Source organism: Epargyreus clarus, unplaced genomic scaffold (genome assembly GCF_041222505.1).
Source record: "Epargyreus clarus isolate Ecla_fem2 unplaced genomic scaffold, WU_Ecla_fem_2.2 ptg000006l, whole genome shotgun sequence".
NCBI lineage: Eukaryota > Metazoa > Arthropoda > Insecta > Lepidoptera > Hesperiidae > Epargyreus > Epargyreus clarus.
The window spans coordinates 4,921,988-4,934,535 of NW_027332214.1; the positions used below are offsets into that span (position 1 = coordinate 4,921,988).

Genomic DNA, 12,548 nt, shown 5'->3' on the forward strand with positions numbered 1-12,548 from the left:
AAAATAAACATGTTTTTGTCTATAAAAGCAATACTTTTATTTTAATACATATTGTGTATTGAATTTATCAATCATCAATGTTGTTTTTATTTAGATTCATTAGAACATAAGTAACATAAGTCTTTTGTTAAGTATACAACTCACACTTTTTCCCACTAAAAAAACTATCATTAGCATATGCAACTGAAACTAAACAGTATTATCAATTTATATTTGACGTAACCAAAATAATAATAAAACAACATTTTAAATCACTTGAAGCTATTTAATTCGTCTAATAACGATTTACATTTATCGCGCAATATTTTCACAGCTTCAACAAATATAACATTAGGGGGCATAGCTCCGACCGACTCCACGTTAACTGAAACAAATATTCATTAAAGTGGAAAAATTTAGGACAAATCACTTCAATAGTTTGATCAGACAAATAGTCTGTTAAACCTAGGTTCATTTAATTATCGTCATGGATGTTTCTTGTATCAAGGCTTTATTAAAGAAGAAACTTTATTAGCTATAATAATTTTCTACATCCATACTAATATTATAAAGAGGAAAACTTTGTTTGTTTGTTTGATTGTAATGAATAGGCTCAAAAACTACTGGACCGATTTTAAAAATTCTTTCACTTTTTGAAAGCTACATTATCCACGAGTAACAAGACTATATTTTATATGAAATGTATTTGATAAATAGATTTTGAGGCGGTACAAAGTTTGCCAGGTCAGCTAGTGTTATGATAAAATTGTATTTCTTTTATTCAATTTTAAATTTAATAAATATCCAATATACAAAATCATTGTATAGTTGAACCTATGCATCATACATAATTTGTAAGTGTCAAAATAAATTTATTAGTTCTCAAATAAACATAAATGAAGAAATTAAAATTACTAGTACATATTGATGCAAATGCATTTAAAAACTTACATATAAAATGATCCCGTATACGACTAAGTATAACAGCATCCTTAATTTCGTCATATCGATACACATTCCTGCTGCAACTGTCGTAACGGGCTTCTTGAACAAATGCTTGGCCATCTGAATCAATGCCGATGACTCCAGGGGAAAAGCATGATTGGAGCAACGTTGCCTCAATGTCACGCACATCTCTTGTTAAAGTTATATCAGGGAGTAGACGATAAGAAGCTGTAGCTAAAAGAAAATATATAATTTTAACAGTGGTTCAACTTCCAGTAATTCAAATTTAAGAAGCACTACTGCTATAACTGTTTATGTTTCATAGCAGTAATGCTATTTTTGTTTCCTTTTCTTCTAAAAGTTAATTGATAGATGATTTGGTTATGCTAGTAAATTGGAGCATTAGAGTCCATTGGTAGCATTTACACCTGCTGATTTTATGCTTGTTTGTTACATCAATTACAAAATATTGAGTTATATTTTTATTAAATCAAATATAAAAGTTATTACATTTATATATTATTATGGTACTACTATAATATTATTAGAACCCTTAGTGTAAAAACACAAGTAATGTCTCTTTTACATTTAATTTTTCCTTTTAAAGCACCACATATGTACACATTAGCGAAGTTAAATTTGCAATACTATAAACACGTAATATACCTACCTACAGGAGAGAATTTGGCATGATCTTTCCCTATGCCTTTCACTGCAACTAAATTAAGATCCAATTCATGACCTGGACGCATTTTTGATATGAGAATATCACCATGAACAGGGCCTACGTCGGCTTCCTTATGTACTGTGGCTTGGTTGCCTAATGGGGACCACTTTATTTGGGATGAGTATACTGTAAGAAATAAACACATTAGACTATTATATAACAGCAGATTGCCTCATCAATTAACTCATATAATTTATATAAGTAGTGTATGTCCTTTCTTGGGTATCAAAATATCTTTATACATACAAAATTTCATCCAAATTGGTTCAGTAGTTTGGGAGTGAAGAAGAGACAGACAGAATAACTTTCGCATTTATAATATTAGTAGGACTTCACAGGCGTATAAAGAATGTTTACTAATGTGATATACAAAAAAATCATAAAAACTCTTGAGATGTACCTCCATAGCTCCCAAATGTAATTTAAAGGCTTTCCTATAGGAAATACACATCAACACAAAAAAGCTAATTGTACACTCCCCAAAGTTCCCCCGGAGAAGAAATTTGGAATAAGAATCATACCATTTCATGGTTGGCCTGGCAAACCTGGTGTTTTTGCATAGTCACACCAACAAAAATGGTGACAAACAAATATTAACAAAAATGAATAAAAATATACCACTATGATTTTCATACAAGTCTTCAGCTCTGTGAGAGTCCTTTGGCTGTGACTTGTTTGTAGTACATTTAACCTTAAGTGTGTACTCCAGTGTGTCAAATTCTGTACCTTCTGTTGCATCTGAAAATTAATTGGAAGAACTTGTAAGAATTCTACTTTCCACAAATTTATATAAAACTAGCTGTCCCGGCAAACGTTGTGTTGCCATATAAATAAAAAAAATGTCAAGGGTGAACAACCCTTATCACTTACGGGTTTGAAAAATAGATAGAATATTTGAAATTGCAATGGTAGCAAAGTCTGTCGAATCCAATGTGAAACATTCTAAAATCAACAACCACTTACGAATTAAAAATTAATTAAAAAAACCTTTTCCCACAGACTAAATTGTGAATCTAAACCATTCCATCTAAAATTCATCAAAATCAGTCCAGTCGTTTAGGAGGAGTTCAGTGACATACACACGCACATAAGAAATATATATATAAAGATTTAAGTAATGTGTTGAAATATCTAATTTATATTTCAGATTTCTCCATTCTTCTGCATTGACATGTTTTATGTGCTGCTGTGTTTTAATTTGAAGGGTATGATAAGGTGTTCCATTCCAATGCACTACACTACATTTCTACCTCTAAAGAGTACCTAAGGGGTAGAAATGCATTTATGACTGATCTCCGGTATGTAACTGTATTTGGAGTTAAATACAGAATTGCATGGGCAGCAGCTGTCACTAACAATAGGTTAATTAATACTAATTGTAGGTAAACATGTAAAAAAGTGTATTCATAATATTTAGTACTTATTTTAGACACTACCTTCAGGACGAAATTCAAATAATCGGGGATCTGCTTTGAGCGGGATCAGGCCCAATCTATGAGCTAACACTTCATCTTGTATAATAGATGTGTTGTTTTTAATGATCACTTTTTCAATGGCCATGCTTGGTACTTCACTGAGCATCAATCTCCTGAATGCATTTGCAAAAGCAGGCTGTATACCAATTAAATCAAATTCCATATCGGAGTGGTCCATTCGAACAATCACAATACGAAACTTTTTAACAAATTTCTTAAAATCCCATTTCTCATCAGCCATCCCATAGTCTTCAGCAGCATTCTGTAAACAAATTTTTACTTACGATAACTTATTTCTACTTATGACGACTCGCATGGCGGAGCGGTCACCATACCGGTCTGACATGCAAAGGGTCCGGGTTCGATCCCCAGCCACACAGATATCTAAATGATGAATTTAGACTTCTGGGTCTGTGTGTTTGTGTATTTGTCTTTGTGTGTGTCCATAGCACCCATGACACAGGGAATCCTAGTGTGGGGCTGTGAGTGTAGAAAGTGTTTTTTATTATGTTTTTTTTTATTACTTATTTTTATATAGAACACAACTTCCAACCATTGAATTTGTAAGAAGTTATATGTTACCTAAAATTCACAATAATTCATTAAAAGAATATGTAATATTCTCTGTTAAAAACTATATAAAAACCCAAAATTAAAACAGTTGACCAATTATTTTAATTTTTATAATCAGTAGTTAAAACATTCATTGGGAATTGAGATCATCATAGATTGCCCTCCAAATGATGTCCGTGGGTGACTGTGATGACGGTGGACGGCATGGTCGTTTGCTTATTTAGTCTTTAAAAAAAGATACTAAAATAATGAGGTTATGCATGTGGTATACCTACAACCTTAATCAGTCTCCAAGAATTATTATATAATTTATGAAGAAAATTAGTTCATTTTTATAAAAAAAATCATACCTTTAAACGAAATTCCTCCAGAAAAACTTTGGGTTGCGGTCTGTCCTCTATTTTCGGCATATTTTAAAATATAAATACAGTAAAACTTATAGTGTATATTTTCAATGGACCTTCCAGTGCACCACAGGTAATTGGACAATGTTAAAAAAAGGAACTATTAGTTTTACAAGTACAATCGCAAATTCGCAAATGAGAATGTCACTACTTCACATTAATAAAAAAATACAGCATGGTTAATGTTGATATTGAATTCTTGAATCTTTTTTTTTTTTTTTTGTTTTTGCGATGGCTTCTCGGTCTTATGACCATTTTGCCAATGTCAAGTTGATGTACGTTTAAAAACGGGGAAATTCAAAATATAAAAAAGTAAAGATCGATTAATTTGGAAAAGGACAAGGATCAGGGAAGTTTAGGAAAATATAGATAAATAGGAAAGGAATATAAGTATTAAGTAATTATCAAAGGTTGATATTGTTTGTAGATAAATAAGATGCTAAGATTGAATATATTTGTGGATTATCAAATATTAATAGGGTAGTAATACAAAGAGGAAAAGGAACACGGAGAGAAATAAGGCTTTGCAACAAGGAAGAGCGGTCATAAAGTGGACAAGCAAAAAATATATGATTTAAATCCCCCTCATCAACACCACAAGGACACATTGCGTTATTAACAATACTAATTCTAGCTAGATGTTTGGGAGAACAGACATGACCCAGTCGTGAACGTATCAAAATAGATGTAACTTTTTTACCAAGTTTAACCCTAGAGAACCACGGTTTAGCTGGAATGTTAGGTTGAATAAGTGCATAAAATCTACCTTTAAATTTACATGTTTAAAACCAAATTTCATTCCATGATTCTCGAAGGTAAACCTTAGGCAAGGTGAGTAAATCATAAGTATAATTGATGTATGGACAAATATCACCACATTCTATAGCATCAGTCGCAATCTCGTCAGCCCTAACATTTCCTTTGATGCCGCAATGACTAGGTATCCATGCAAATGATACCTCAGTATGATTAATGGAACAATTTAAAAGTAATTTTCTAATTTCCATAATTGGAGGACAATTTTTAGCTTTAAGTGGAAATTTAGCTAAAGCTTGTAAAGAACTTAAAGAATCAGTAAATATGACGGCTCTCCTTAATTTCATGAGTAATACATACTCCAAAGCCTTCAATAAACCGAAACACTCGCCTGTAAAAACAGAAGATTCTGGTGGTAATTTAACTTTCTGTACAATCTCATACTGCTGATGATACACACCCACACCCACGCATCCAGCGTTTGACTTTTTTGATGCATCCGTATAAATAGAATGCCAGCCATTCCACTTAGTTGCCAGAACGTTATTAATTTGTTTATCTATTTCTTTACTGTATTTATTTACACCAATATTGGAACATATATTTGGAGATATGGTTATACACTTATAGTCGTATTTATAAACAGGTAAAGTAACTGACCGGAATGTTGGAGATGATAAAGATTTCAATTTTTGATAACTATTAACAATACAGGTTTTATGTTTCCAAAAAGTTGATTTATGAACATTTTGTGACAAAATTTGTAATATAGGAAATAAGGGATGTTCAGAAAACTGTAAAGATCTAAATATGAAACGATCTGATAAGTACTGACGTCTTAAACGCAGAGGAGGATCATTACATTCAACTTGTAAGGCGTTTATTGGACTCGACTTCATACAACCTGTTATTAATCTCAGACATTTTGATTGAATATTGTCTAATTTTTTCCAACCGTGTAAACATCCAGGCTCTAATAGAAATGTACCATAGTCAAGGACGCTTCTAATTAATGCATTATATAATAGCTTTAATGAATAAGGGTGAGCGCCCCACCAAACTCCCGTGAGACACCTTAAAATATTAATATTACGTTCACACTTAGAAGCAATATATTCACAGTGTGGAAGACCAGTAAGCTTCGAATCTAAAACTAAACCAAGAAATTTGGTTTCTGACTTTATCGGGATTTCATCGTTGTCAAAAAGATTTTTTACCGCAGGGATGCTTCGTTTTCTAGAAAAAATGACTGTAGTACTTTTGGGGGCAGATATATCTAAACCATTTAAAATTAACCAAGACTTTAATGAATCCAGTGAATGTGAAAGTAAATCACAAGCAATGAGAATATTAGCATTATTGGTGTATAAAAGAAGATCATCTGCATACTGTAACATTTTTACGGGACTTATGATGGAGTGTACTATGTCATATGTATAAATATTGTACAAAAGTGGACTGAGAACAGACCCCTGTGGGAGTCCTTTCCACACAAGTCTCTCAATACAGGTACCGTCATTAACAAACAATTTAATTTTCCTCTCAGTGAGGAGGTTTGAAACAAAGTTTGTGAGCATCTCCGGAAGACCCAAATTATTCATCTTTTGGCGTAACACTGGAAGAAGGACACTATCGTATGCAGATTGAATGTCTAAAAATACAGCTACAAGTGACTCACTATTTGTGAATGCAAGTCGGATATCGGTACAAAATATAGCAATGCTATCTAATGTACTTTTACCTTTTCTGAAACCAAATTGAGTGCTTGAAATGAAGTTATTATGTTCAATGAACCATTCTAAACGATTTTTTATTAAATGTTCAGCTATTTTTGCTAAAACGGATGATAAGGCTATAGGTCTATATGATGTAGGTTGTTCAGGGGGTTTGCCCGGTTTCAATATAGGAATAATTATCTGTGACTTCCATAAAGGAGGAATTGTGCCTGATAACATTACAGAATTAACGATATCTAAATAATAACTACGCATAGATTCATTAAGATTTACAATAAAAGAATAGGGTATAAGATCTTCACCCGGAGCAGAGTCCTTAAGATTTGATAAAACATTATTTAATTCAGACATTGTAAATGGGGAATTAAGACCGATTTCCTCATCGATTGAACTATTAAGATGTTGAAAACATTCCGCTTTTTCAGGAGCATAAGGTGGAGCTAACTTGTCCATAAAATTAAAAGCAAGTGTTGTCGAAAGATAAGTGAAATTGGATTCTTTGTAGACTGAACGGAATCGTTTAATATTTTTCCAAACAACTGAAGATCGGGTGTCGGGTGAAACTAATGAGCAGAATGTTCTCCAACCGTTAGACTTTTTCTTTTTCAAAAATTTATGTGTATTATTAATAGTTTCAGATAATATTTTGAAGTTCTCAGGTGTCATTTCACAGCTATATTGCTTTTCAGCCTCTTTTCGCTTTTTAACGGCCTTCGTACATTCTTCATCCCACCATGGTGGAGATGAAATTTGGCAATTTTTTGTAATGTCATTTCGTTCGGGAAATATTTTATTAGCTGCCCCTTGCAACGTGCTTACAAAAGCATCATTGCAAAGAGGTTCGTTATTATAACATACTTTAGGAAGTAACGTGAATTTAAAATCTGTATAATTTTGATAATCTGCCAAATTTGTTTTATTTAATCTATATCTGGGCCGAATCATATGTTTTTGTGACAAGTTATGGCTAAACGGTGAAGGCATGTTTATTAAAATTGGATAATGATCACTGCCGTATGTAAGAGGAAGTGTATCCCAGGATAATACCGAGGCAAGGTTAGGTGAACATATGGACAAATCAACAGCACTTATATTCTCAACGGGACTAGTACGGCGTGTAGGCTTACCTGTATTTAAAATACACAGATTATTACTGTCTATTATTTCTAACATTTGTTCGCCGTAATAGTTATTTATGGCGCTGCCCCATGTTTGGTGATGACAGTTAAAATCTCCTAAAATTAAAATTGGTTGCGGCAGGGTTGGTAATATTTCTTTAATTGTATCAAATACTAGTAGGGAAGGATGAGCAATGTAAACTGTCACATAACATACATTATCTATAGATATTGCGAGAATTGGAATATCATCATTAACAGGGAGAGAGACAGAAGAGAAATTTACAGAATTTTTGACAAGGGTGGCTATGCCACCATAACCATCTGATCTATCCTTTCGGAGACATGTGTATCCAGGTATTTTGAAGAAACTACCCGGAGTCAACCATGTCTCCGAAAGGGATATAAGTAGTGGGTCATATTTATTAATTAAATAAGCAAGATCAGTTTTCTTGCTTATTATGCTTCTGCAGTTCCACTGCAGGATTTTGGATTTGTGATCCATTATCAATTGTGATTTGTTTCATAATTTCAACCAGAGCAGCAGCGTTGTTCGGTGAACATATATTATTTTGTAACAAAAGATTTATTAAAGATACTATTATTTCATTTACATTTGTTTGTTTATTTACATCTACATTTGTGTTAATTAAACTGCCATTACTGGGCAATGGAATATCATATTCTCTAATCATAGATTGATGTGTAACTTGATCATATCCTTTCTGTTGTTTAGGAGGGGAGCGAGGTTTTAAAAATACTGTTTTCTTATATGAAGATCTATTTTGTTGGACAGTTGAATGATTTGCATGACTTAACTTATTTAAATCCTGGATAACATATTGTTGCTGAGGTGTTTTTAAAGCATCTGAGTAAGACTTTGGGATAGGAGGATGCAATTTTGATGCTTCTGCATATGATATACAACTTTGAGCCATAGTTAATTTTATTTGTTTTTGTCTAACAAATTCGGGACAAGACTTGTCAGTTGCAAAATGAGCACCAGTACATGAACAACATAGCGCACAATCATCCTCAATATCACACGAATCACCAGTGTGGCCTTCACCGCACTTAAAGCAGCGTGGCTTGGAGCGACACTGGGTCTTTGTATGACCATACCTACAACACTGATAACACTGGATGGTAGGGTAGGTGTACAGTTCAACAGCAAGGGCATTATAACATATATAAATATGTTTTGGTAAAATTTGACCATCAAAAGTTAACACAACAGTTTGTGAAGGTTTCCACACAGGAGAGCCATCAACCATTACCTTATAATTAAGACGTCTAATTCTTATTATTTCTCCACAACCAAATGGTACTGTTATAGATTCTTTAATATCTTCAGGCGACCATTCTACTGGCACACCTCTAATCAAACCCATTCTAGTAATACAAAATGTTGGAATAAAAGCTTTTAAATTATTTGAATTTAAACTGGAGTGTTGTAGGAATGTATTAGCATCAACATGGTTGGAGAATGCTAGGGAGATCTTGTTCCTGCCAATCTTTTTAATGCTGCCATTGATAATATTTCTAAAGGAGAATTTTTGAAGGAACCTTCCAAATGAAACGGGATGAAAAGTAGTTGGATCATTAGGGGACAGAAGATTACGTTGCACATGAACTATGTATGGTGAAATATCTGAATTTAAAAATACTTCACGATATATTGTTGTGGGCTGTATAGGATTTGGATTTACAGATTTTTCTATTGTACCAGATTCAGGTTCAACTGTTTTGTTACGATGTGATGAATTTTCATCACTATCACAGTTACAATCGTTCTTTGTATGTGATTGTGAATGACTGCTTTTCCTTTTTTTATTACAATTTTTACAAATTTTCTTATGTTTCGGACGCTTGCGATAGCTTACATTTATGGAGGCATCTGTATCTACACTAGAATCATTGTTGGAAATTGTAATATTACAGGCAACCGGAGGAACTGAACCCCCGGGGTCCGGGGGTTCGTCCATAGTAAATAAAAATATGAAGAAACTAAATAATGTAAAAACTTACCAAGAAATATAATGAAATAAAAGAAACTAATAGGCTAATAGAAGTAGTTAAGAAAGATAATTTTACAAACTCCACTGATCAATGTTTAAAATTTAAAATTTCTGCTAGAAAATGCTCCCGCCGTCTTCAAGATTAATTCTTGGATCTTGATGGCAGATAAATCCATGGAACAGAAAAAACAAGTGGAAGTGCTAAGTAGGCGTGGCGCGGCTTCCACTACTAGGCGTTGTTACTCTCACTTGCCTTCAAACGAGTCTACTCATGTTTGAGCGTCGGTTCGAGACAGATGTTTGTCAAATTCTATAAAATAAATTATTAAGACATATTATGCTATTTTGGAATGTAAAAATGATAGCAGAAAGAAGACAATTAAAAATGGAGGTGTTTCGTACCATCACTGAGTACAATTTTATTTTATATTTCCTAAAATCTTAAAAATATCAAATTTAAAAATAATTTCCACATAGTCACGCTAACATCAACCTTAATGCTTTCAAATAAAGTTCATTTTTAATTGATTCCACCATACCAAAACGTCTAGAAGAATCCACGCTACTCAATAAGTGATGGGGGCAAGTATAATTTTTCTTATCGATATTTTACAATATACATTATTATAAAGGGAAAATATTATATTTAGAAAATAAAATTATATAAATCTAAAATTAGGTTCTTGCGGCAAAAAGTATCGTAAGCTACGTAATAGCTGTAACTCACATAGCTGAGGTGTACTCACATATCATATCTCTCATGACATATCTCATTATTTTTCGATGGCTTGGATTTATGAGTGCTACTAGTAAGGAGAAATAGACCGATGCTATATAATTGTTAAGGATGCGAACAATTACTAAATGTTTAACATTTATATATTTACTTTATATCATTTACAAAATATATCTATGTACAAAAATACGTTAACTATGTAGTACGTAGTATTTAGAGTCTTGAACATTTTAACCTAACTATTTTTTTTATAATATATTTTTAAAACAAATTTAAAATCTGCGGCAGCTTAAATAGTTAAAAACTTCATCTGTTACTCTATATATGTAACAAAATCTTAAGCTGCCCTTTTCAACAGCATCGGTCTACTTTCGGGAACATTTTCGTTTCGTGCATTCATTTTTAGGATGTAATACTTATGTTTTTTATTTTATTAATAATTAATCCTTGTTTAATTTTAATTCTATTCTACATTTATAGCTAGCACAGTAAATCGATGAGTATCGATAATTTTATCGTAAATAAACTCTTTTGTCACTATTCCAGTAGGAGAAATATTACGCAAGTTTGGTCCGTAAGTTTAAAGTGCTTAGGGCTATAATTGCATAAAGCCCAATCACTGCCATCTATGGTCAAGTAGCAGAACTACATTTTCAAATACTAAATGACGTAAATGCTTTTATGTGTTGTAGAAAAATAAACTTTAATATTATACGCGCCTAAGTTGTTTTTACATATTCATTCTGTATATTTTAGAATACTTTCGAGTTAACTATAAATGACCAATAAAATGATATTTACTTTAGTAGTGTTATATGTAACAAGAAAAACGCAAGTGTGAGTTTGGCGACAACGGTTCCGATACATTCGCTCGTACTTACCACTTCTACTTGATTTTCTTTTCTATGGATAAATCATGTTTCTTATGTCATTGTCAGTTGTCAGTTTGTCACTGTCAAATACATTAGTACAGACTATAGTGCGATAAACCTTTGCGCGAATATCGGTTTACGGAAGAGGCTATGGTTATTTGTTAAATTCGTATTTTATTTGTCACAAAAATGAATATTATTTAATATGATTAATATAATCGTTAAAATTTTCTATTTCTCAGGTAGTTTAGATAACCTGGCATCATTATATCCTATATAGGTTACTATACTCTTCGATTATATTCGACAGTGGCGCCCCCCATAGAGTATTGTTATATACAGGGTATAAAGAACCGAACCGACTCTACGTAATTTTTGTCTTAGGTAAAGCGCCCTTAGTGGCCTGCCCCAGAACTACTCATGGGTTTAGTAGTTACCTGGGTTAGTAGTTACGAGTACTAGGTGGTAATACATCTATTTTCATGTGTATTTATTAGTAGTACAGACAGATGCGTTGCTACCTCTGAAAGCTAAACGTAGTGTCCACCTTAGCCAAAGAGTAAAATAATTAGCTCTCAGAGTTTTACTGGTGTGAAAGGAAAGTGGTGTTTGCTGTTGCTTACGACGGTATGCGACCACACTTACCGCCGTCCTTCCCGGGGTCGCTTACTGGACGGTTCGAGCTCCCACTCTTGCCACCTGCAGCCCCGGAAGCCCCCTTTTAGTTGCCTCTTATGACAGGCAGGGACAACAGGGACAAGGCTCAAGACCTAGTTATTAATTTACTCTTTGTTCTTGTTGACCTTGATATATAACATTTTTATCAATGGATAAGTAAAGTCTACGAGGAGCCATATGCTAAATAAGTGGCCAAGTGCAAGTCAAACTTTCATTCGGAGGGTTCCGAAGTACCAAATTTTCATTATTTTTAGTATTTGTTATCATAGCAGCCATAGAAGTGAATGAATTGTGAAAATTTTAATATATAACCGTTTAGTAGCGAAAAACGACTATAAACAGCGGCTTTTTGTATTCGTTGTTATGGTGTTGTTTGTTGTATATATTTCTCGGCAAAACCTATCACGTTGAGACCGAAAATTGCCTAATATGGCAATTATTTCTCTCTCTGTCTTTTATAAAAACGTCATAGACATGTGTCTTATGAAATCACAGAAAGTTATGTCATAAATAGTCTAAAAATATGCGACT

The 12,548-nt window shown here is 33.0% G+C and overlaps 1 protein-coding gene across 1 annotated transcript; it reads right to left on the reverse strand.

Annotated features, from left to right (window-relative positions):
• Positions 1 to 244: 244 nt before the first annotated feature.
• Polr1C (RNA polymerase I and III subunit C) lies at positions 245 to 4,305 on the reverse strand. Its single transcript, XM_073073743.1, has 6 exons — positions 4,050 to 4,305; positions 3,088 to 3,388; positions 2,270 to 2,389; positions 1,595 to 1,777; positions 931 to 1,158; positions 245 to 364 (listed from the first exon to the last, which is right to left on the reverse strand). The coding sequence occupies exons 1-6, from the start codon at positions 4,107 to 4,109 to the stop codon at positions 252 to 254; spliced, it is 1,005 nt and encodes a 334-aa protein (XP_072929844.1). The 5' UTR covers positions 4,110 to 4,305; the 3' UTR covers positions 245 to 251.
• Between the last annotated feature and the right edge of the window lie 8,243 nt (positions 4,306 to 12,548).